The sequence below is a fragment of the Oryzias latipes genome, chromosome 16 (genome assembly GCF_053564925.1).
Source record: "Oryzias latipes strain Hd-rR chromosome 16, Olatipes_Hd-rR_3.1".
In the NCBI taxonomy this organism is placed as follows: domain Eukaryota; kingdom Metazoa; phylum Chordata; class Actinopteri; order Beloniformes; family Adrianichthyidae; genus Oryzias; species Oryzias latipes.
In genome coordinates, this window is record NC_136252.1 from 11,038,356 (window position 1) to 11,062,696 (window position 24,341).

The 24,341-nt window shown below is 39.7% G+C and overlaps 1 protein-coding gene across 1 annotated transcript in view; it reads left to right on the forward strand.

Annotated features, from left to right (window-relative positions):
• tsnare1 (T-SNARE Domain Containing 1) overlaps positions 1-24,341 on the forward strand; it is a 182,439-nt gene that overhangs the window by 154,056 nt on the left and 4,042 nt on the right. Inside the window, exon 12 of the mRNA XM_011484938.3 lies at positions 12,709-12,818. Within this exon, the coding sequence (XP_011483240.1) occupies positions 12,709-12,804 (96 nt within the window). The 3' untranslated portion in view covers positions 12,805-12,818. The remainder of the gene's footprint in view (positions 1-12,708; positions 12,819-24,341) is intronic.

The following is a 24,341-nucleotide window of genomic DNA, read 5'->3' on the forward strand; positions in this document are numbered from 1 at the left end:
AACCTTTGACTTTTATTCCTGGTGACCGCAAAGTGGACAGGAAAGCTGCCGATCATTGCCTGTGGGAGAAGGAGAGCTTGAAGATTCACCAACGTGTCTGTGTTGTTTGTCTGAAACTTTATTTTTAACCTCTAACAAGATCAAGAACAGAAAACCTGCTGGCAGAAAGCTCCACTTGTGCAGTCCAAACAAAATGCGTGTTATAGCACAACTTCTTTTTTATTAACGTTATTTCTTCAACATCTTTTCATACTCAGATCCTTTCCTGCAGGATTACTGAGAGACATTTTCACCACACACTCCAGAGTCTTTTAATCAGCGCTTTAAAAAAAATAAAGAAGCTCCTTTATGGCTGGTGCTCGATACAGCACTGCATTGAGTGGTTCAAGTCTTAATGACAACAACTTTAATAAAAACGCTAAATAATCTAAGCTTAAGCCTCAGTCACATGCACCCATACAGGGGTTCAGCAGTACAGGTGTGTGGAAAGTGTATTGTGAAGTATTCTTGAGGATTCTGTAATCACATAAGGGTGCTGCGGTCGTACGGTGTCCTTATGCCACACTGTAGTTAATAATGAGATGTAAGTACTGGCCCCTTACTGTAAATGCTGGATTCATGGGTCGTGCACATGAAACGTAAGGGTCCATATGTCCACACATCTACACTATAGTTGTCAATCTATCCATCCATCCATTTTCTTAACCCGGTTTTCAAGTCCTTGTATAAACTAGTTTTTGCAATATTCTTTTCTTTTCTTTCCAACAGTCATGAATTGGAACATATTTATTAGGGAGTTTTTGACCACAAATCCCTCTACATTTGCACCCTTTTCCAGGCCATCCCCAAATGCTGCATGCAACTGCCTGCACACTTCATCAAGTGCTTTTAATCAGCAAGACTCAGCTGCTGTACAGCGGATCTTCTGTTCACTCACTGTTCTAAGCAGAACCAGGGCAGCTTTTTAAAAACTGCATGGACATTTTCTGGTTAGCTTTTGCTAAAAATATCCCTTGTATGTTCTGACAGAAAGAAGGCCTAGAATCAGACCAGAGGAGGTCTGTGGATGCAGAAAAGGAGTGAGCAGGATGCAGAGGAGGAAGGGATGGATGAGTCGCTGTGGTGACCCTTAAAGGGGGGCAGCCAAAGACTTCTATGTTCAGATAAAACCTCAGCATTTATACATTCACCAAAGACAAGTGAATAAAAATAGGATGCATTTTTCAAAACTGAAAGGTTCCCATAAAGTTATTTCCTTGTGGCCGTGTCATTCAGCCAGTATATACTTTTTCTACGAATGTAATGTCGGTCTTTCGTGATCCTTGTGTGATATTCATAATTCATAAGTGTTTCTTGCGTTCGTCGATGTCCGTCTTTACGTGAATTTGATTTTGAGCTGTTCAAAATGTTTGGTCGCTTGAGAATTAAGCAGTTTACGTATTTTACACAGTGTATATGCAAATATTATGTCGATCTTGAGCAATTATGCGTGATTTTTGCAAGATGCATACGCAAATGGACACAAATGCAGCACACATATCATGTTCAAATTACATAACTCACTCATGAATCACTAATGAACTGCATTTAAACGACGCAATAATCACGTGCAGTTCACGTTCTATGATGACTTACGTGTTCTATGCGTGGTTTATTCGTACTTCTTCTGTGGTGTTAACGTGGTTCATTTGTGATACATTTGTGGAAACTTCACATAAACTTTCCTCACTTTTTCCACGAATATTCATGTATGACCAATTTTTATCTGTGCAATACGCACAAAATCTACGTAGTGGCTGTTTGACACGGCCTTAAAGCCTCAATGAAGCTGGACATTTGCAATTGAGTTGATCAACCCAGGAAAAGTGTTTTTTTTCTGTCTGCCTGATACGGTTTAACAGGAACTAAGACACACCGCACCTGTGTGACAGGCTTTCTTCTTTCTTACATTGATTTTAAAAAAAATCCAGTCAATGCACTGCCAAATATGCTGAAGCTGTTCAGGATTCTTGTTTCCCTGTGATAATATTTCTGCATGTCATCCTTCTACGATGCCACTGTTGGCCATGAAGTCTGTGTTTACTCGCTTCTCCTCTGAAATATCATAATCAGTATGACTGCATGGGAACTCTGAGGTTTATGTAAATAGCACATAAGCCGATTACAAGTGAGACAGTTCTGCAGGAAATATTTATTTTATGGACGTCCAATTTTCCCAGCCAGATGTGATAAAGGCAGAATAATAATATGGTCATTATCACTGCAAAGCATTATTGTATTATGAGGATATTTATCTTGTCACACAAGGTAAATACTTCTTCTCAAAATAGGGCAATATTTCCTGTTTTTCCATTTTTCCCATGTCAGAAGGGCAGAGATGAGTTAAAGGCAGTGAAACGATTTGAATGGCCGCTCTATCAGCTTCAACGGTTGTTCTTAAAATTTTTATAGTTTTAAAAGGTCACAGGCAGCAACAGAAACACTCAAAAGATGAACGATCCGTTCATGTTCTACTTCTGTCTCCTTTGTCTTGATCAGTGCTGCAAAATTTCATCAGGACAGGCAATGTTTTATAAACAAGAACAGCGCGAGAAGGGACTGCAGGATGGCCTAACCACAATTTTACTGCAGACTTTTCTCTCATTTTAATTTGTTATTTGTTGCACATTATTGTGAGGCAATAGTCCCCCTCTGATAAAATCATGTTTTTTGAGTTTTTGACATTCTGACATTTTTCCTTTGAAAGAGAACAAATGTAATAAAAAATCATTTGCAAACACGTATTTTAAGTTGATCATTGCTGAATTTTGTTCTTGGCTGCATGTATTTCAAAATAAACTTAAAGTCCCTGTCACGCAGAACCAGCTGCGCTTGGGAACCATTTGGTGCTTTAACCCGAAACCCGTAATTCTAAACTTAACCTGTCCTCTGGGTCTGTGCCAACAAGAAAAACGTTCAGCACTGGCTGCATGTATTTGGAAAATTACACGCAATTAGTCATTTTCTTTCTGGCATTTCCTGTTGTTTGCTGTGCAAGTAAATTCAACAGTCTGGATGTGCTAGCATCAAATCAGTTCTGAGCCGCAGCCAGTGCTTGTTGCTACAATGTAACCTAAATTATCAATGTTCTTTTTTATTTGTAATTTTATTAAACACAAACAATTGTATTAAATTTTATTAAACAGGCTGCACGGTGGCACAGTAGTTAGCGCTGTTGCCTCACAGCAGGAAGGCCCCCGGTTCAAGTCCTGGCTGGGGGACCTGAAACAGAACATCAATGGGGGACCTTTCTGTGTGTTCTCAATATGTGTTCTGTGTGTTTTGTGTGTCTCCCACTGTCCAAAAACGTGCTCCGTGAGAGTGAATGGGTGTGTGAAATGTGGCCCTAGGACAGACTGGCGACCTGTCCCCTGCCTTCGCCCACCAGTGGCCGGGATGGGCTCCGGCAGCCCTGTGACCACGAAAGGAAACAAATGGAAGAAGATGATTTTATCAAACAGCAGGGTCTGGAACACACATTTGTTTAGTCATTCCACACATTATTCAAAAAGGTGTCGATTTGGAACCAAAGATATGTCACTTATCACAATTTCTCTATCACTTAAGTGAGACTTTTGAGAATAGAGACTGTCAGTCGGTTTTGTTTGTTCCTCTTGTTTCAAGCTCTTCATTCATGGAAGATGCAGCTGACATCATCAGAAAGGGGGGTTGAGGGTGGAGCTACTCAGCTCAGCACCAACGGCCACGCCCATGTAGAGGAGATTTTAGAAAACAGAGGCTTCAAAAAACATGAAATATCGATTTTTAAGACATGAAGGTTGTGGGATTTTGGTTAAAGACTTCATAATCAGAATTAAAACACCATTGGGGACATTTTTGAGGGAAAAAATGGTATAGGGAAATTTAAGAACAAAGCACAAAGTTAGAGTCCCATTAGCTGTCACACACCTAGGTGCATGAAATGTGTTCTCCTGCCCTGGGGTATGGGTCAAATGCCACACGTTGGAAAAATGCCACATAAACAGCAGAAAATGCTGCTAACTTCAGGCTCACATCTGTGTTTTTCGCCCATGATGTGCCTCAGTCGGCTTTGTCAGCATTAGACTTCCACTGTGCAGTTACTTGAGTTAGCGGCCAAGCGTGAAATGGTCAGAATGAGAGTTCACACTTTGATATCTGGGGCGAGTGGTCTTAGAAAAAGAGAAATTACTGGTCCACATGAGACAAGAACCTCCCTGCACCAGTGAATGCAGAGAAATTCAAAGCAGGAACAGCTGCTTTGTTGTTTCATTATTCTGGCTGGTTTGATCAAACTGTTGAAACTGAGTTCGATTAGTGTTAAAGTAAGCTACCAGTTCAAAGGGAGGATGTGGAAGCTAAGAAGGAGCTTTTTATGTGGTCAGTTCAGTGGCGTCATTGTTTTTCAGGCTCCGCTCCGGACACAGCATACATGCGACAGACGTATAGACTCTGGATGTTAAATCTCTGACATCACAGGACTCCTTACGGTGAAAATAGAGACTATGCTGTTTGGAAAAAAAGGTAATAAGGCAAGTGTAAAAGCATATAAAAGTTTTGTTTGGCCCACTCACCTGTCAATTATAAAAGACACACTTAAAGTGCATACATTTGAGTTCAGAGAAATTTGAATTCTGCAGGACATCTCAAGTGGATTTGGTTGGAAGTGCTGCATTTAGTACTTTCTGGTTTGTGCTATGCATGGGATGATAGGTTTTCCCACAGTCCCTGGGTCTTTACGGTTCTATGGGCCTCCGCCCCACACATGTTTCAGAGGTTAACCGGGAGCTTCATATGGAGTAAGTGTGGGTTTTTGTGGTAGTCTGCCTCTGACTGCCTGGATAGGCTCCAGAACCCCTGTGCGACCTCAGTCAGGATGAGGAACGTATGAATGATGGATGGAAGAATAATGTTCATAGGAGGATCTGAATGACCACAGGGAAACCCTGAGCTGGCTCTTTGTGAGCTTGTGGTCTCATCAGAGTTTGGCTGAAGTGATACATGATCAAGGATTAATTATTTGCCTATGACTAAAAGCAATCCTATGAAGATCTGCATCATTGGATCTTTTTTTACTAATAAATTTGTATCTTTACCTAAAAAGTCTGATTAGTGCTTTTTTAAGGTGTAATACATAAAGATCAATTAAACATTCACTTTTATTTTTGTGTTCTTTCTGACACAAACCTTCACTCTAACACATGCAGATCTTAGGGCAGTCCCACACTACTGTTGTGAGCTTCCTTAAATGCTATTTGACTTTAACAGGTTGACGTTTTATTGGCGAGTGTCTATTGTGTATTCTTTTTAACCTATAGAAAGTACGTTTTGGTTTCTGTTGGGCTGCCATGTCTTGTTTTTGGTATGGAAGTAGTTATGTACACTACACACTATAGGTTTAGTGTGTGATTAGGAGTGGATGATACTGGGAATCTGGGTATCAAGCCAAAACCAAGTAACTACAGGGGTAGTATCACCGATATCGATACTGATACTTCTTTCTCGAAATGTCTGATAATAGAATGTGTATTAAAATATATATATATATATATATATATATATATATATATATATATATATATATATATATATATATATATATATATACTTATACTTAAGTATAAGTATGTGTGGTCATATCAGTCAACTCCTCTACATGGATGACATCAAGCTATATGCTAAGAGCGAGCGTGACATTGACTCCCTGATCCACACCACCAGGATCTACAGTACTGACATTGGGATGTCATTCGGGCTCGAGAAATGCAGCCGGATGGTGACAAAGAGAGGCAAGGTAGTCCACACAGGAGGGGTCTCACTCCCAGAAGGAACAATAGCAGACATCGAGGACAGTTACAAGTACCTTGGAATTCCACAGACAAATGGCAACCTGGAGCAGGCAACAAGGAAAGCTGCAACAGCTAAATACCTCCAACGAGTAAGGCAAGTCCTGAGAAGCCAGCTCAATGGCAAAAATAAGACCCGGGCAATAAACATCTACGCACTGCCAGTTATCAGATACCCTCAAGGAATAATAGGATGGCCAAAGGAAGAGATACAGACCACAGATGTTAAAACACGAAAGCTCCTCACCATGCATGGAGGGTTCCATCCCAAATCCAGCACCTTGAGACTGTATGCTAGCCGCAAGGAAGGAGGCCGAGGACTAGTGAGCGTAGAAGCCACCATCCAGGATGAAACATCCAAGATGCATGAGTACATCAAGCTCAAGGCCCCAACTGACAGTGTGCTCAGTGAATGTCTCAGGCAATGGAGAGCAGAGGATACAGTGCTGGAGGACAGATCGTCATGGGAGGACAAACCCCTGCATGGGATGTACCACCGGACCATAACTGAAGTGGCTGATATCAAGAAGTCCTACCAATGGCTAGAAAGGGCTGGCCTACAGGACAGCACCGAAGCGCTCATCCTGGCAGCCCAGGAACAAGCCCTGAGCACCAGAGCAATAGAGGCTCAGATCTACCACACCAGACAAGACCCAAGGTGTAGGCTGTGCAAAGAGGCACCTGAAACAATCCAGCACATAACTGCAGGGTGTAAGATGCTGGCAGGGAAAGCATACATGGAGCGCCACAATCAAGTGGCTGGAATAATATACAGGAACATGTGTGCAGAATATGAACTGGAAACCCCAAGGTCAAAATGGGAAACACCTCTGAAGGTGGTAGAGAATGAGAGGGCAAAGATCCTGTGGGACTTCCAGATCCAGACTGATAGGATGGTAATGGCGAACCAACCAGACATTGTAGTGGTGGATAAAGAACAGAGGAAAGCCGTTGTGGTGGATGTGGCAGTACCAAGCGATGGGAACATCAGGAAGAAGGAACATGAGAAACTGGAGAAATACCAGGGACTCAGAAGAACTGGAGAAAGCCTGGAAAGTGAAGGTGACAGTGGTGCCTGTGGTAATTGGAGCACTCGGGGCAGTAACCCCCAAGCTGGAGGAGTGGCTACAACAGATACCTGGAAAGACCTCAGACCTCTCAGTCCAGAAAAGTGCAGTGCTAGGAACAGCTAAGATACTGCGCAGGACCCTCAAGCTCCCAGGCCTCTGGTAGAGGACCGGAGCTTGGAGGAGAAACCACCCGCGGAGGGTGAGAGGGGCGTTTTTTTTGTATATATATATCTATATATATATAGATATATATATATACATATATATCTATATATACATATATGCCTGAAAAGAAACGTTCAGTAAATAAAAATGCTAATTAAAACAATCTGAACTGAACATGCATCAGATATAGAACACGTATATGATATGAATAATAGCATACTACAATAAAAATAAGGAAACAGTAATTACTGCTAATTTTTAAAAAACGACTGCAATGTAACAACAAAAACAGCACCAAAAAAAAAAAAAAAATATATATATATATAAGAAGAAAAGGCAGTAATAAAGATAACAAAGTCAATAGTACAAATAGAACATAAACATAGGAAGCACTGTAATAAAGTGAAGTTAAAGTCCAATTGGTTACACTTAGGTGTGTGAAATATGTTCTCCGCATTTGACCACTGCAGGAGCTGCTTGGAAACCATTTGGTGGTTAAAATAAATATAAAAATATAAACAATAGAAAACAAATAAATGGGGAGGGGGAAGGTCTGACCAGCAGCAAGAGGGTGGGGGTGGATTGTTTACACAGACAGACAGGGTTGCCAGATTGGTCGTTTTTTATCCAATGTGGTAACATTGCAGACACGCTAACATGAAGTCTTAGTAAATTGACATTTGATACTGTACGTATTGAAGAAAAAATGTGAAGAAAGTATCAATCTCATCACCCTATAATCAACACTTCAACTTATTGATATTATCGATATTCAGATCGTCAGCGTAGCTGGAGAAGATGAGGTGAGTAGTACACCGAGGTCAACATGGTTTCCAATGTTCACGATGGGGGAAGTGGAACAGTCTAGGCGGGCATCACCAGTCAGTCAAAAGCCATTGTAGATGGTCCAGTCACTGCAGAGACTATGCTCAGAGACATCTTAGAACCATCATCAGCCCTCAACCTTTTGTTCATGGCTGATAATGCTCCACCACATGGTGCCAGAATTGTCACAGCTGGACTTCATGGAGGGGGGAATGGCTCATATGGTTAGGCCAGCAATTACCTCTGACCTCTGACCTGGACCCCACAGAGCATGTCTGGGACCAGCTAAAGAAGAGACTGCTTGAACAAACCTCCAAGTGACCTGGCAGAACTGCATGTAGAACTCAAGGAAGAGTGGAACGCCTCAGAACAACATCATGAGGCTGGTGAGGAGCAGGAGACGTTTCTCTCAAGCTGTCACTGCAGCAAATGGTGGAAATCTTGATCTTTATTATTGTCTTAATTTTGGGGCACTAAATAGCAAACTAATGAAAATGGTGTTTCTTCTCATTCATTATGTCAAAGGAAACTTTTGTGTTTAATTAAACTTCAGACCAAATAGGGAAATCACCTTTGTAAAAAATGATGTCCCTAAACAATTGTGAAGAGTGCGTTTTAGATGTTAAATATTTTCTTCAGTATTCGGTGACTCCAGTCTGACCTTTAGTTTCTTGCATGTTCAGATCATCAGTTACACAATGATCGATTAAAGGCTAAATAAATAACCAATAAACAAATCCTATTTGAAAGACTTTGACTGAATTGCGTTGAATGGTGACTATCTTATTTGGTTATCTGGCTGTCTGTGTTTATTTTTTATTATTATCCTTAGGGCCTTTAATCACTGTAATTATCTGTTTGCAGTTTTGCATTTCTTCCCAAATTACAAAGGTCTTGTCCACTGACGCTGATTCAGATTTTTGTAAAGTGCGTAGCTCTTTTGACAAAAAAGAGGCTGAGCTGAACCGAATTAGTTAGACATCAGGGTTGGTCAGTCTTTGTTTGCTCATGTAGTGTCACAGATGGACTATTCATTGATGAAAAATGGCAAATCTTAGATCAAAGAAAATGCTAAAAAGGAAAAATGGCTCTAGTTCTCCTCCTAAGCGCTGGCTCTGCCAAATGACACATTAAAAAAATGAATTCACATTTCATACAAAGATCTTTCCCCTTCTCTCTCAGTTTTGTCTTATATTCTGCTGCAGAATCTGAGAAAATTCTGGTTTAAAAATACTGCAACATCTCCTTTGGTATACCAGGCTCTTTCTTGTTACTTCACTACCTTATTTATTTTTTCTCTCTGCATAACGGCGGCGGAAAAAGACAGGAAAAGAAGGAATAGTGAGAGAGGGAGGGGCTGGAGCAGAGAGAAGTAGAGAATTGGCAGAGAAAGTTTATAAGGCGTAGTTTAGCAGGGAATGGGTGAGAGAAGCTGGGGAATCTGCAGTGGCCAGCTGCATGAGGGGAGATAGTGGGGAAAGGCTTTTAATTCTCAATCCCCACAGAGCCTTTGAAAATTACCAATCTTCTTATCACAAACGCAGGGCTGCTTATGCAAATTGTTGTGGAGTGGAACGTTTAAACGGAAAATTACTCGACAGCATTTTTTCTTTCCCTCACCGCTCTCCCGCTCTCCCTCTCTCTTCCACACAGAAAGCCTGTTTTGAGTCTCAGATAAGAAGATGAATTGCTCTCTCTTGCTTTGAAGCGCGTCAGGATTTAAAGACTCCAGCCTAGGCTCTGGTCTAACGCCGCTGCTCCCGCTGCCTTTGTAGCAGGAAACAGGCTGGGGAAAAAATGGAAAAAAGCATTTCGAAACAACATAGATTCTTTGCTTCAACAAATCGTCAATGCCTGAGGAGACAAGGAGCTAAAAAAAAGGATAAATATCCCCTAACCACAGCTTGTCACTCTATTTCCTACAACATTTTTGTTTTGCACAGCCAAACACTCCAGTTTTCGGGCTGCATGCTGCAAGTAACTGACACGGATGAAAAAAAGCTTTTGTAAAAAATGGCTGGACTTATTACAATCAGCATCAGAGTAGATGGTGTGAAGGGTTTTAACAGAAATATAAATTAGCTTTCAATGAGAGATTTTTATTAAATGTTTTGATTTCTTTTTTTGGAAATTGTGTCTCAAATAGGTACAACTCAGTGTAAATATTAACCTAGTTATGAGTGAGCCTGAGCTGCATGGTGGCACTGTGGCCTCTCAGCAAGAAGGCCCTGGTTCAAATCCCTTTTTGTGTGGAGTTTGCATCTTCTTCTCCTGCATGTGCGGATTTTCTCCAGGCACTGCGGCTTCCTCCCACAGTCCAAAATCAGGCTTCATAAGTTGATTGATATCTTTAAACTGCCCCTAGGTGAGAATGTGTGTGTGTGTTTGAGTGACCCTCAACAGACTGACAACCTGTCCAGGTGCCCCACCTTCAGCTGACATTATGGGATAGGCTCCAGCAGCCCCCTGAGCATAAAAGGGATCAAATGAGTTTTACAAAATGGATGGATGGAAGGATGATGTGAGGGACAGAGCGGGCAAAAACGACATCATTCATCAAAAAATGAAAGTTGAATTTTTTTGAAAAAAAAAGTACATAATTTACAAACTGGGCCCTCAAAAGAGGTCAACAGAAACCAAATTAACTCAAGCAACAAACTTAACTTAAATGTAGCAACTGAACAGATCAAGTCACAGAAACAAGCTGTGACCTGTCCAGAAACACAACAGGGGAAGATATATAGTGACTGATCAGATTACCTGACAAACGGGGGAAACTAACAACATTTAACAAAGACTACAGACAAGACCAAACACAAAACTTGGTCTCTAAGTGGAAAAAGAAACAACAAAAAATAAGTACAAAATTGGAATAACAAAATGAATAGTAAAAACAGAAACAAAGCAAACAAATATTTAATGAGTTCACAGTTTCTCCACTCGAGGCTTCTATGGATGGCGCCTATCCACTTGCCTGATTGGAGCATGTAAAGGCTGTGATGGCTTAACTTCCTCTTTTGGCCTCACAGCACAGCTCCAGAAGCAGAACCTCAGCCACGCCCGTCACAACCAGCATCACCCTCAGCGCTGCCAACTCAAAGACATGTGATCAGTGTGTGTATGTGCTACCAAAAAAACCTGAAACACTGAATAAATGGATCTTTTGACTCAATGAAATGTGTGTCTTTATTTAAAGGGCGGCCGTGGTGCAGCGGCGGGGCGGTCGACCCATGATCGTAAGATTATAGGTTCAATTCCCGCCTTGCACGTCCATTAGTGGATGTGTCCTTGGGCAAGACACTGAACCCCACCTTGCCTCTGGTGGTAGGTCTGCACCAGTGTTCAGCAGCAGAGCCACCACCACTGTGTGAATGTGTGTGTGACTGGGGGACTGTAAAGCACTTTGGGCCTTTTAGGTAGAAAAGCGCTATATAAGTATACACCCTTTTCCCAGAATGAAGAGTCTGAAATTTTAAGATCATTTAAATTTAAAGTGTAAGTTTGTTGTTAGATCTTCTGCTTTGGATCTTCTTTATTTCTCTTTTTTTTTTATCATTTTCATCACACATTGAGTGTATTGGTATTTTAAGGTCCCACAATGAAGCCCAGAATGCTGCAGTTTGGGTGCTGCACCACCGGCACCTAAAAAAGCTTAGATCAGCTAGGCTTCAGCTGTAGCTTTACTTTCAATGGAACAGAAAACTTTATTACTGCTTCTTTACTTGTGTCCATCCTAATCAATAATCCTACTAGACAAAAACAGCTCAGCCTCCAGCTTTGAGGACAGCAATCTGTAAACGGGAAAAAAAGATAAACTAAACTGGTATCAAAACAGCGAAATCAGCGTAGGCCACCACCCTAAACAAAAATCTGACAGCACGGCTAAACAGAATGGTGTGTCAACAACATGAAACTTTTGCAGGAAGGAAGTCATTTATGCTGGACGTTGTAGCCCAAGTTTGGGTGCAGAACAAATCAGCATTTGGAGCTGGGGGGAATGATTGACAGCTTTCAGCAGCACAACTTCAGGCAAGAGATTTGTCCTGAAGATGAAATGTTTCAGCATTGGTATGAGTAACTGCACTGTTGTCTGTCTCTGGGTGGCCGTCCTAGGGGTTGCTGATCTGTCATAGATGAATGCTTCCTCTAACCGTTTGACATCAAAGATAGGCTCCAGCCCCTTTTGACCTTGAACATGATGAAGGGGTTATGATGCAAAGAGAAGGGTGAATAATGAGCTCAGAATTGTAAATAAAAAGATTTAGGCCTTCAAACTGGAAAGACACGGAACAGATTTCTCAGTATTACAGTTCATGCATTTAGTCTTTGACAGTGTCATGAAAAATTAAAAATCTGGGACAAGAAAATACCTAAACCTCTGCTTTTGTAGACAATCTCTCACTGATGATGAACTTTAAATGACCACCTCACATTCAAATTTAATTTTCCTTATCTGAGCTCATTCTTTTGAGAAACATGATGGCTCTTCTGTCTTTACAAGCCCCAAAGCGTTTTTCCCCCGGTTTCTTTGGCTTTCTGTGATGATTTACAATAAAATGCAAAGTTTTCAGGTTGGGATGCTACACTCCCAACCTGAAAGGGTCATTTAGTGTAATACTGAAAAAATGTCCAAATAGCTGCAACTCTGAAAGGATAGGGATCAGCACGCCTTTCTCTGCTCAGGTTTCTATGATCTTCAGCAGGTACTTGTTATACAGTATTGCTTGTTATTTGGATCAGTCTTTAACTCCTGTCTTAAAATGTGCTTTTTTTTTCCCCCACAGAGGCAGCTGAGGAAAAGGAAGTGTTACCTTGTCGTAGCAGCAGCCATTGTCCTTTCCATCCTCATCCTCATCATTGCTATTTCAGCAAGAAAATGAATCTGGCGTCTGTGGTAAGAACCACAACGCACACAATGACACTGCAACTGCTGACAATGTCACTTTCCAATGTTGGTTGATAACCTGAGCTCATTTCCTCTTTTTCTCGTTGCTGGTCTTATGTCAGTCACTGTCAAATGTAAATGTAAAGTTGCTGCACAACGTTTTTGGATGCCAGATTCAGAAATCAAAAGACCAGACCTCAAGCCTGCATGTATTTCCATTTGGTCAATAGGATTCATGGTAGTCTAGTGGTTAGCACTCGTGCCTCACGGTGAGAAGGCTCTGGTTCAAATCCCATTTCTCTGAGACAGCCACACATTTTATAAAAAAAAAAAATATGATAGAAGTGCTGCTCTTGCGCTTTCATATAAAATAAAGAAGATAAAACCAAGAACAACAACATTTAAAAAATGTTTTCAATGGCAGCTGATAACTTGGAGGTTAAAATTAGAGTGGGATTTGTTTACACCCCCTTTTTTACAGTATTATAGGCAATGAAGTAAAGACACTTTAAGACGCAGCATCGACATATAGTCGAGTTTTGAACTTACGTTGTATTTAAGGGACACCAAAGCATAGGACACATCAAGCAATTCAAGAGTCAGAGATACAGTACAGACCAAAAGTTTGGACACACCTTCTTATTCAAATGAATGGGAAGGTGTGTCCAAACCTTTGGTCTGTACTGTAAGTCCGTTCGACTTAATTAGGTGCGTTGACATAAGTGTTGTTTGTAACCTGTTGCCCATTAGCCACATTAGAAGCATTAGCAGGTTAGCATATTCAAAATACCTTTATTTCCCAACTATGCCTGACAAAAAGTAAAAAGCTAATACGATAAAACTACACTCAGTGTTATGTAACAGATTACAAAGTAACAAATTAGAGTAATTTAATGACTTATGTCATTAACGAATTACAATTCAAATTTCTGTAATTAATTACAACTACTGGACTAAAGAAAACCCTTGTAACGTCATTGGTTAGGTTTTGACATTTTCCCTAGTTTAAATGAAATAAAATAGAAAATAAAAGAAGTTAGATGGCGCATACACGCTAGCATGCATGCGCAGAGTTTGGTCAAAGTCCAGACATGCCGTCATTGCTGCAGTCTCATTGCTTTCCAAACTGGCTCAAACAAAAAGAGATGCACAGGAAGTCTTCTTATCCTAGAGGAGCAGCAGGTTAGCAGCAGACCAGAGACCCGCCCTGACTACTTAAGAATGAAACAACTCTAGAACCGCCCTCTGATGTGTAAGACAAGAGCCGATTCTGTTCAGAGAGTCGTGTTTTTCTATAATATTAAACTCTTGTTTACTTTAATTTCCTAAGCTGCACTTGACTGCATTTCTGGTCAGTATGAGTTGGCGCTCAATGCAGTCCACAGAGGGGGGTCTAGTTCGGTAGACTCGCAGCACCACAGAACTTTGCACAAAAGGCAGACGTAGGGAGAGTTGCACCTCTCTCTCTGCATAATGGAATTGTAATTGAATACCGGAAGTCAGCGAAAATGAACACTGAGTCATTAAATAGTTCTTTGTGTTTTCAAAAGAGTGGCTTATTTTCAGATTTGATAGATATTTATAAAAGTGTAACAGGTTTTTTTCCACATCATACTTTGAGCAGTGGTATAGACCACGTGTGTTGTAACTTATTTTGGTGTCATTTTTCACACTGTTGTCTAAATTGTAATAAAACCAGATTATGTCGTGAACCAGATTGATACTTTACACGAGGTCATTGCTTTAAAAATAAAGTTAAACAAAAGACAAGAGGATCCTGTTTGTTCTGTTTTTCCCTTGAGAATTTATATATCAGATGAACAAAAATTACAGTAAAGTAAAGTGACGAGTAGTGAATTATTTTTTCAAATAGGTAATTATTGAAGTATTTGAATTAAAATTTTGATCCAGTGACTAAACTAAAGTAATTAATTACTGTTTAGAAATAATTTACTCAACACTGACTACACTATAACTCCCAACCTTGTATATCATATTACATAAACCATAGTCCGACACCACTACACGTTACCCCCATTAGCCACGTTAGCATATTTCCACTCAACTTTCTTTGCAACTTGTAAAAAAAATAAATAAATAAAAGACAGACATTTTGACAGAGAGCCGTGTACCTCTCAAATCGCCTTGACATCAGTAAGAACAACCAGAATTTGTCCATGTATAAAGCACTCTAGATCATAAAGTATACTGTCATTTTTTTGAAAAACCAAGACTTTAAAATGTGTATTATGGTGCAGAAATGTGGTAAAACTCATCATTTTAAAAAAACAATATTCACAAATATCCTAAGTGTCTTTTTTTTTTTTAGGATAAGTAGTTTGAGAACTGAAAGCGAGCAAACAACCAATTTAAATTATTGATGAAAAATTAAAAGACAAATATTTCTCCGGAAGCATAAGAACTATGATCTGAAATTCCACAGTAGAGACAAGAATACCTGGCCCCACTCTATTTGTCCAGTCAAGGTGGACAGGGTTAAGTGCCGCGGTGGAGCAGAAAGGCTTCAACAGAAGAAAAAGAGTGAGAGGTGAAGTCGTCAATTGCATTGAAAAAACTCAGACATACCGGTATCTCTCAGACGTATGGAGGCAGCTGGCTTTGCTCTGCATCTGTGCCAAAGTTTGCACAGCAACAGGGAGACGGTGAAGAGGATGAGGAGGAGGTGCATGTGAGACAGTGATTAGGGTCACAAGCATAAGGAGAGACTGAGGCAATAGAAAAGAAGTCAGTGAAGTAACTTCAAGAAGACGTGTGTGTTGTCTTCCGTTGTCAACCTTTTGAACTCATCCAAGACCTCACAGTCTAGAATTGACAAGAAGTTAAAGCTACGTGTGCTTGGGAATGGGTGAGAACCAGACACATGCACTTATAGGGCCCTAGAGCACCTGCCTTTTTTACCTCATAATAAAAAGTACCCTAGTGCCCTCTGTTTTTTTTTTTTTTGTTAGAGATCCAAGAAAAAAAACTGTGGCTACAACCCCCCATATTCTATCAAACCCCTTTTCTTGTAATACAGGGGGTTCTGAGCTGCCGCTTTTCTCTTTGCGGCTTAGAGAGAGTTGAGTAGAGAGTAGAGAGTAGAGAGAGCACAAGAAACTGCTGCCCCACAGAAAACTGAAGAGATGACGTAAGAGTGAAGCAACTTGAACCTGAGACTTCTGCTCTAACTAATCCCTGTCCACTTATTGAACGCTTAAATATGGTTCCTAATGCAGAAAAATGTTCTATATTAGTCAAGGAGTCACTTTTGACTTTATCTAAATACACAGACGTAAAATTGCGATCACCGTTTCACTTCTGTAGGTGAATGCATCAGGATGGAGCAGAGCAGGAAATTGTGGCCCACCATATTTTTACTATATTTTCCTTTTGGCACTTTTTCGTCTGATCCTGATTCACAAATAAAGAAATACTCGGAAATTTAATTTTAATCTTAAATTCTTTAGATATGGTCTTTGTCATCAGAAAAATGCCACAAGAAGATGTTAAACAACAAAAACCCAATTCTCAACAGAGTGGGTCTTTAAGGATTCTTTAAGGCTTCAATAAAAAGATGAAGTGTAAAAATGTCTCCACATGTTTTGTAAATGCTCAAATTAAATGCTGCTATTTTCACTCCGAAAATCCTCATCTTAGGCAGAACTGGTAAAGCATTTCAAAGCTGCGTAGAATGGGATTCTCTCTTGAAGATGTCTAAACTCGCATAAAGTATTGATTGTTGTGGGTTTGGAGTTGAAGAAAATGGAAATCCACTGGAACAAAGTGTGCTATTCATAGAAGAGCAGGTTGGGTCAATGCTTCGTGGTGGGTGGCCCATGCTGAGGCTCAGCAGTTGACGGTCAGCTCCCCAGTGGCTCGGTGCTGCAATAACAGAACGCAGTCTAAGAGCTAAGAAAAAAAAAAGGCCGCTTTGAAGGGCCACTGCTGTCTTCTTTTATTGTTTATTTGTCTTCATTGCTTTATTGATATTCACCTGTGACGCAAGACAGGATACAGAGAAGCTGATGCCTGCAGGCCTTCAAGTTTTCCAACTAAGTCAAGTTTGGTTTTGAAGTTACAATACCTAAATTGAAATAGATAATAGATACTTTTTGCATTTAAAATGACATTTCTAGCCAAATAATATGTCTACCTTAATTTATATTGTACAGTAAACCAAGTACTGCGACAGACTGCGACCTGTCCAGGATGTCCCCTGCCTTCACTCACGAGTGGCCGGGATTGGCTCCAGCAGCCCTGTGACCCCAAAGGGGACAAAAGATGAATGAATGAATAAATAAACCAAGTAAACAGAGACAGAAAAAGATAAAAAAAAAATACATTTGGCCTTCTTAGGGGAATGTCAGGGTGACTGGCTAATTGTATCCATATATATGATGATGGCACAAAAAGAACAATTTTCTTTATGAAAGATGAGTTATTTTCATAGCTTGTTTTCCAATCAGGAAGTGAGACATCTCAACCTAGAGCCGGCCTCGGCAGCGTGTCTGCATTATTCCCACGAAAACAAACAACATCCAAACTTTTGCAAAGATGGATGCACTTATATTGTGCATAGTAAAGGAAAGCATTTAGCCGATAACCACTAGCTCCACGGAGAAAGTGTGTGTGTGTGTGTGTGTGTGTGTGTGTGTTAGCCTGGGGGCATAGCTGGCGGTTAAGACTCCCACTGGAAAGGGCTGTTCCCACTTTGTGACATCACAATGTGAGGACCCACTTGTTTCCATGTGTTGGGAGGGGCTGGTGCTCACAGAGCAGGTATTAGAAGAATGCTCAGAAATGCATGAATGGGGTTTTTTTTGGTGAGCAACATTTTAATACACTTAAAAGCTCCAAAAGTTGATTTTGGATGAAAAAGGCCCTTTAAAGGTTTAAATTCTAAATCAATCCGCCGGAAAGAAAACAAATATGAAAAAAGTCTAAATCCACGGTTGATATTTTAAATCAGATGTTTGATATCTTTGCCAAGTATTAAGGTTGATGGAGAACCTACAAAAACAAAGCAGTGTCCAATTATTGAAGACCAGGCAAAGGCCAAAATAGATCTCAGGAGACGCTGAGCAGCAAAAGAGCTCCAGAATCAAAGTACAGGTGGATGTGATTCTGAATCTTCAGCAGAACAGATCCTGAACCTGGATTGTAATTGATCGAAAACAGGGTTTCCAAAAAGAGATGTTGCCTGGAATAAGATTGGATTTTTTACATAGAAACACGAACACATCTCAGCTAAATACAGCTGGGACAAACCCTGAACTAAGGCAGCTGGTAATGAACAAAAGGAAACACGCTAAAGTGAGAAAAGCTGTTTCAGACCCCTGAATAGAAAATGATCCAGAAGACTGTGGATATTAGTCTGTGAACCTTGTAGACAGGAAAACTTAGACATTAGCCAGTTCAAAACAGCGCAGAAAGCAAAGGAGAATAACCTGTGTCAGTACTGTTAGAGGTGTAGTTTGGCTCATGTAGAAAAATGCAGAAACAAATTCAGGTCATGTTTACATGTTTTAAAACTGTTAAGTTTTGCAAAAGATTCAATCTTGTGTTAGGATGATTACAGCGGGTAAAAACTATATTTACAAGTTTTGGCATTTTAACAGCCTTGTCTGCACCATGAGCAGCTGAGGGAAATGTGTCCCAAATACTTCCCAAAAAAGCTCGATCACTTTGGATGTAAACAGTATTTCATGCATGAATTTGAAAGTTGAGAGGCTTTGGAGTTTATTCAAGACACGTGTCGCCATAACGTCAGCAAGAATCACGTTTTGTTTGGTAGTGTTTATAATATTTTGCTGAGATTCAGGAGCCCCTGCCCATCTAAATTCCTGTGTACATCCCTGTCTCCAAGGAACTATGATGACTATTTATTGGTTATATTTTTGAAATGTAGCCTGTTAGTATCAAATTCCCTGGCTTTTTTCTTTGAAGATCACAATGAGTTTTTTTGGTTATTTTTTATTTCATTAAGAGTGTTTATTTTATTGAATGGATCATGGATGAATGAATGAAACTTTATTCATTTAGCACTTTACAACTCCTCAGAGTACCAAAGGGCCTCACAATAAAAGACAGACCAAAGAAGTTTAAAATTAGACACATCAAAGAAGAAAGTTATGTGCAAGGGTGGGCAAACTATAGCCGGGGGCCATGTGCTACACCACCTCTATGTTAAACTACTTAATCTGGCCCGCCAAACTGAAATACATTTTAAAGATAATCCTGATTTTCCCTGTAATTCTGAAGCCTCCCCATTGATGGTGTACCACAAATAGAGTTAAGTTTGTTAAGGTGCAGAAAATGTTAGTGCATCCATGTGGTGTTGGATTGTAATGTATACACGACATGAACACAGCAAGTTTGCGTTTTACATGAGGTACATCAAATGGTGCAAATGGCTCTCAAATGAGAACAAAATCACAGTTTTGAAATGTCAAAAAATGTGTGGTTTTAAGATAAATATTCATTTTCAATCCAAATGTTTTCGTCCATTTTTTTTCCTTATAAAGTGAATTTACAAAAACGCTCCTGGTCCCGCCCATACATAGAATTTTTGAACCCTTTGTGGCCCACAAGTGGAAAAGTTAGCCCACCCCTGCTATGACCCATGCTGTAATTGTGAACCTGACCGCTGTTGTTATGAACTGGTCTGGTCTTCATTCTAAAAGCCCTCTCCATGATGCTGCAACCTTGGTATTGACCTTTCATTTGTCCACGTTTGGTGTTTTTGAGCATTCTGGTGCCTCTCACTCCTGAGATTGTTTGAAACATGATTGGTTCAAAAGCTTCTGATAAAAGGAATCCCAATTTTAAATCCAAACAGAATTTCAAATTGTCTCTGAGGAAAAGGTCAGCTGACCTTTAGACTACACAGCTTTTAGCAGATGCTTTTTTCTAAAGTGATTTACAAATGTCAAAAGTGTGTTTTGCCCAAAGGCACAATGGTTGACAAATCTGTGTATTGAGAAGCTGATGCTGTGCTTTATAAATTACAGCCTCTCCATCACTCATCCTCATCGGCTGTCATAAACAGAAACCCACCTGAATGGGAATAAGTTAAGGACTGCAGTTGTTGCAGAAAGGGTCAAAGGTTACTGAAATGTGTGTGCATATCTGTGCTTGCACATGTTTGCACTCTCAAAAAACATAAAGTAACTTGTCCTGTAAGTTTTTATGTTAAATAATAAACACAAATGCCGCGTTTTGAGCACCTTTTTTTGCTGATAAAAATTGAAAGAATTATTGCAGTGGAAAAGTGTTATATTTAGCCCCTAAAGCTGCTTTTAGTCTCCATGAGACACAGCAGACGGGCTCACATGGAAAGAAGCTTATTCAAATTATGTGAAAGCTAAGTTGACAACATAAAGCTGGAAATCAGGAGAGCAGTGATATGTTGTAAAAAAAGAGAAAAAAAGCTCAAAACTGACATCCTGGTGGAGGGATTGCTGGAAAACATGTTTCCCTTTAAGGAGAAGTTTGAAATTAATTTCATTTGCCGAACAGGTATTTACATTTGGGGGAATCTGCTAACTTTCTTTCTAGTGTAAACCTTTCTTCGAACAAAGTTTGGCTTTTTGTGAAGGCCAAAAAAAAAGGACTGTGCAAATCTTTGTTTTGCACACATTTGAATCAGAGGCGGAAATTTGAAAATGCTGAAGCATTGTGGAAGTTCTGTGGGCTGACTTCCATTAATCCATGTCCATGACCAAGACTGACAATAAGCTCTCTGTCTGAACAGCAATCCTCTTTGCCTCATGCAAATTCCAAACCCCATTAGCTCTGAAGAACTAGTCAACTGGATTGAGATTAATGACCAAATGAGTCCTTGATTTATTGGGTTATTTCACATCTTCAGTGGGAAACAGAAACAACAAAGTTAATGCAAGACATTTGTCACCGATGTCCTCCATCTCTTTAGTCAAAGAACAAGTTTGTTTGGCCTGCAGATGTGTTAACTTACTTATTCTAGCACTGGAGAAAGGCTCTGGAAGCTGCAACTTAAATAACAATATTTTAAACATTCAAACTAAGAAACGTTTAAATTCTAAAGACATTTTCAGCAAGGACAAAATTGTATTTTGTATTTTTCTTGACTTCACCCTGTTCCTGGCTTGCATCATGCATGCAGCATTTCTGGCTACACCACTGACAGTTATTTTTGCACCTGTTAGTGGCTGGTGGGGAAAACTTCAGAATTCCACACTGAGAAAACACAGCTGAGGTTGTAACCACTGTCCTACTGTCACTCTCAGTTTTCATTACAGTGTATAAAGAAACAGGAAATGAAAATCCTTATTTAACTTTTTCCATGTCGTCAGCTTACTACAAACTTTGCTGTGACAGAGCCTTACCCACCCAGCCAGTAATCCCCTTCAGAAAAAATGGGAGACAACACTCTGACAGCGCTGATTTGAGGACGCTGCCGACTTCTACAGCTCCCGCCTGCGGAGGAATGATTAGCCAAAAGTTGAGCAGGAGTCTTTAAATACTTTCTCATGACCTCTAATCCCTAATCCAATCAAAATGTCATCATTCCTCTGCTGCAACACATAAGCAAATATTCAGCTGCTTGTTTGTTGGTTCAACTCCCAGCATGCACTGCTAGCAGCTTTTCAAGTGATCTGGGATTAGCTCAAATGAGCAATTTTCTCCGCAGGTGAAAATGAGTGTCAGTCATCAGCTGATGACAAATTAATGCAAGATCATATAAGAACAATTTTTGCCACCGTTTCAAATTCAGTTTCTTCTCAATCGACAGATTCTGTGTCCGACTAGAAACAACATAGTAAATCGCTGCAGTGATTAGGTGTTTACATTCCATGGAACATTTTTTTGTGAGCATGCCAGAGTGGAGTGCGTTTTAATGAGCAACGAGAACAGAAGCGATATTTTCTTTTGGAGCATACGTATGCCTATCACTTCATTTTTTTGTGTTCTTTAAAATAGTCATAGTAAACGGTGGTGCCAACTTTCTGAAATCTATTTCACAAACAAGGCAAGTGTTGACAGACTAATGGAAAACGTTTAAAGTTTAAAGGATCAAAGCTTTAAAAAAAACTCAAGCATGAGAACTAACAATGTAGGTGATCCATCGTCTGTCTTTCTTTTTATTTTTCACTTGTCTTGGCGTTGCAGGCAGCACACTTTGAAAGGAAGTCAAGACTTCTGGCCACCTCTGCAACCCTTGTGCTGTCCTAGGCACTTTAACATTGGGAGTTGGGTTATCTAGACCCACTAGACAGTGCTCTGAACCTTTTTCTTCAATGATTTGTGATCTTCACTGGTGTCCATGGATTACATGAAATCTTTCCACCTTTATCCACCTTTGTCATGATAGGGAGAAGACGTCAATGTAAGGGTGGGGTCATGTAAGATAGCACAAGGGTTAAGCCATCCAGAAGCCATTCAGATTACATTTTTTCCAGAGATGTAATCTGTAATCAACAAACGCAAGAAACACCTATATGACTTACTGTATACGTATATTTTGTGTGTATCGCTGAAGACCGAAATAAATGTGTGTAAAATGTAAGGTAGTAGCTGTGTGACATGGCTTTGAGAGTAGTAACTGAGTTCTCTCCCTAAGAAGTCTCATTCTGGTCAATCTTCAGTGTTTGTTCACAGATCATGGTCATAGATAGGGGCGGGAATATAGATTCGCTACAAAAAAAAAAGGTTTTTCTTATGTTTGAACACACTCATTAACACAACTGATTAGTATTACACAACAAATTCAACCGGGTTGTTTCAGATACACTGGAGTCATTTCAATGTTACTCCATCCTCTCTTCTTGTAAAACCTGTAGCTAAAAAGCTTTACGTCCCAATACGTGTGATTTAAAGAAAAAAAAATACACAGTATATCTACAGCAGTACAGACTCTTCATGAAAATGGACATGTATATGATCAGAAGTGCAGTTTTGTTTGAATTCTGACTGAATGTCAAAAACAGTGGTACTTGCATAAACCTCAGAACATGTTATCAGTAAAACAAGCGCCATGTCGGTTTTACCAGAACCAACAAAAAAATAACATCCAAAAAAAGAACAAGTTTCCTCATAAAAAATGGCATTCCCTGTTTCGTAGAGTTTGGAGAGTCAGTGTCATATTCAGTGAGTGTGTGTGTGTGTTCAGTATATTACAGTACAATAAATATAATTTAGGGCACTGCAGCTTCATTAAAGCATGTTACCAGCAGTAAAGTGTTAAAGTGAATTCATTTTGCATTCAGCAGCCGGCTGATGTTACTAAAAGCTCCTCGGCTGAGGAAGCTCAGGCCTTTGGAGCACTTTGGAGTTTTCAACCTAACGTCTGCTGAACTCCTTATGTATTAAGACAATGAGCAAATAGACCATTTTCCCTCTTTGGTAAAATATTAATATCAATATAACATCAATATTTATATTATTAATAATAAAATATTTAGTAGTAGTACACAGTTGAACTAAACTGTTAATTAATTTATCTATTTTTCTCCACGTGGAAAAGAAGTGGGCAGAGATGTGAGGCTGTGAGTCATGAGGCCAACTTTTCACATTTAAGAAAGGAAAAGGACTTTGGCAGCGGTGTGCAAAATTGGTAAATTTTAAAAATGTTTTTGTTTAATTGAACTAAAGCATGTCGAACCACAACAGATTTCTCGTTTTTCTATATTTTGATATGTTTGAGAAATCAAAAACATATTTAAAGCCTATTCACTTCTTTAAAATAACATACAAAAGTGGTCAATGGGCTTAATGGTGTCCTATTTAGAATTCATTAAATTCTTGTGCTTTTTACAAGAAAAATTGTTAGCAGCATGGCAGTACGGAAGAGCATCAGTGCTGCAGATCAGAGACACGCAGAGCTTCTGCATTTTCCAGAAAGAGGAAGTGCAGGAAGGAACATTTGTATTTATGGAGAAGCATTTTAAAAGTTTACTCTTTTTTTGTTCCTTTTATCATCTTGTTTGCTTACAGTTCCACTCTATATTTCATAAATACATCCAAACTACCATAAAAGATGTAAATAAAAGGATTCAAAATACAAAATGCTACTAAATGTAACTTTCTGATTTTTGTGATGCCTGCATCGTAGTTCCCTTCACAAAAACACGCTGTCCTCTGCTGGAAATGCAAAGATCTACTGGTTACAGATTGATTACATTCACATTAAGGTTTAAACTTTTTTCAAAATGTCTTTCCATTTAGAACGATCTGCTGTATCTTATTAGTTTGTAAGGAATCATGTTTCTAATGAAGCGAAACAACAGAATAATCTATCAAACTCCACACGGGTGACAGTCTAAATTAGCTTTTGTTAGAATCAGAATCTTGACAGTTGTTCAATGTTGAAACAGTGAAAACACAGAAAATAGGATGGATTAGAATCTTTTGTATTAATGTTGGGATCTGTGCAGATTGAAAAGAGTTGGGATAACAGAAGGGGTAAAGGAGCCTCTCTTTACTAACTCTTTACTCTTTACTAACAGCTGTCTTTTGGTCTCTGGCACCTACAGATCTGAAACCCAGGAACCC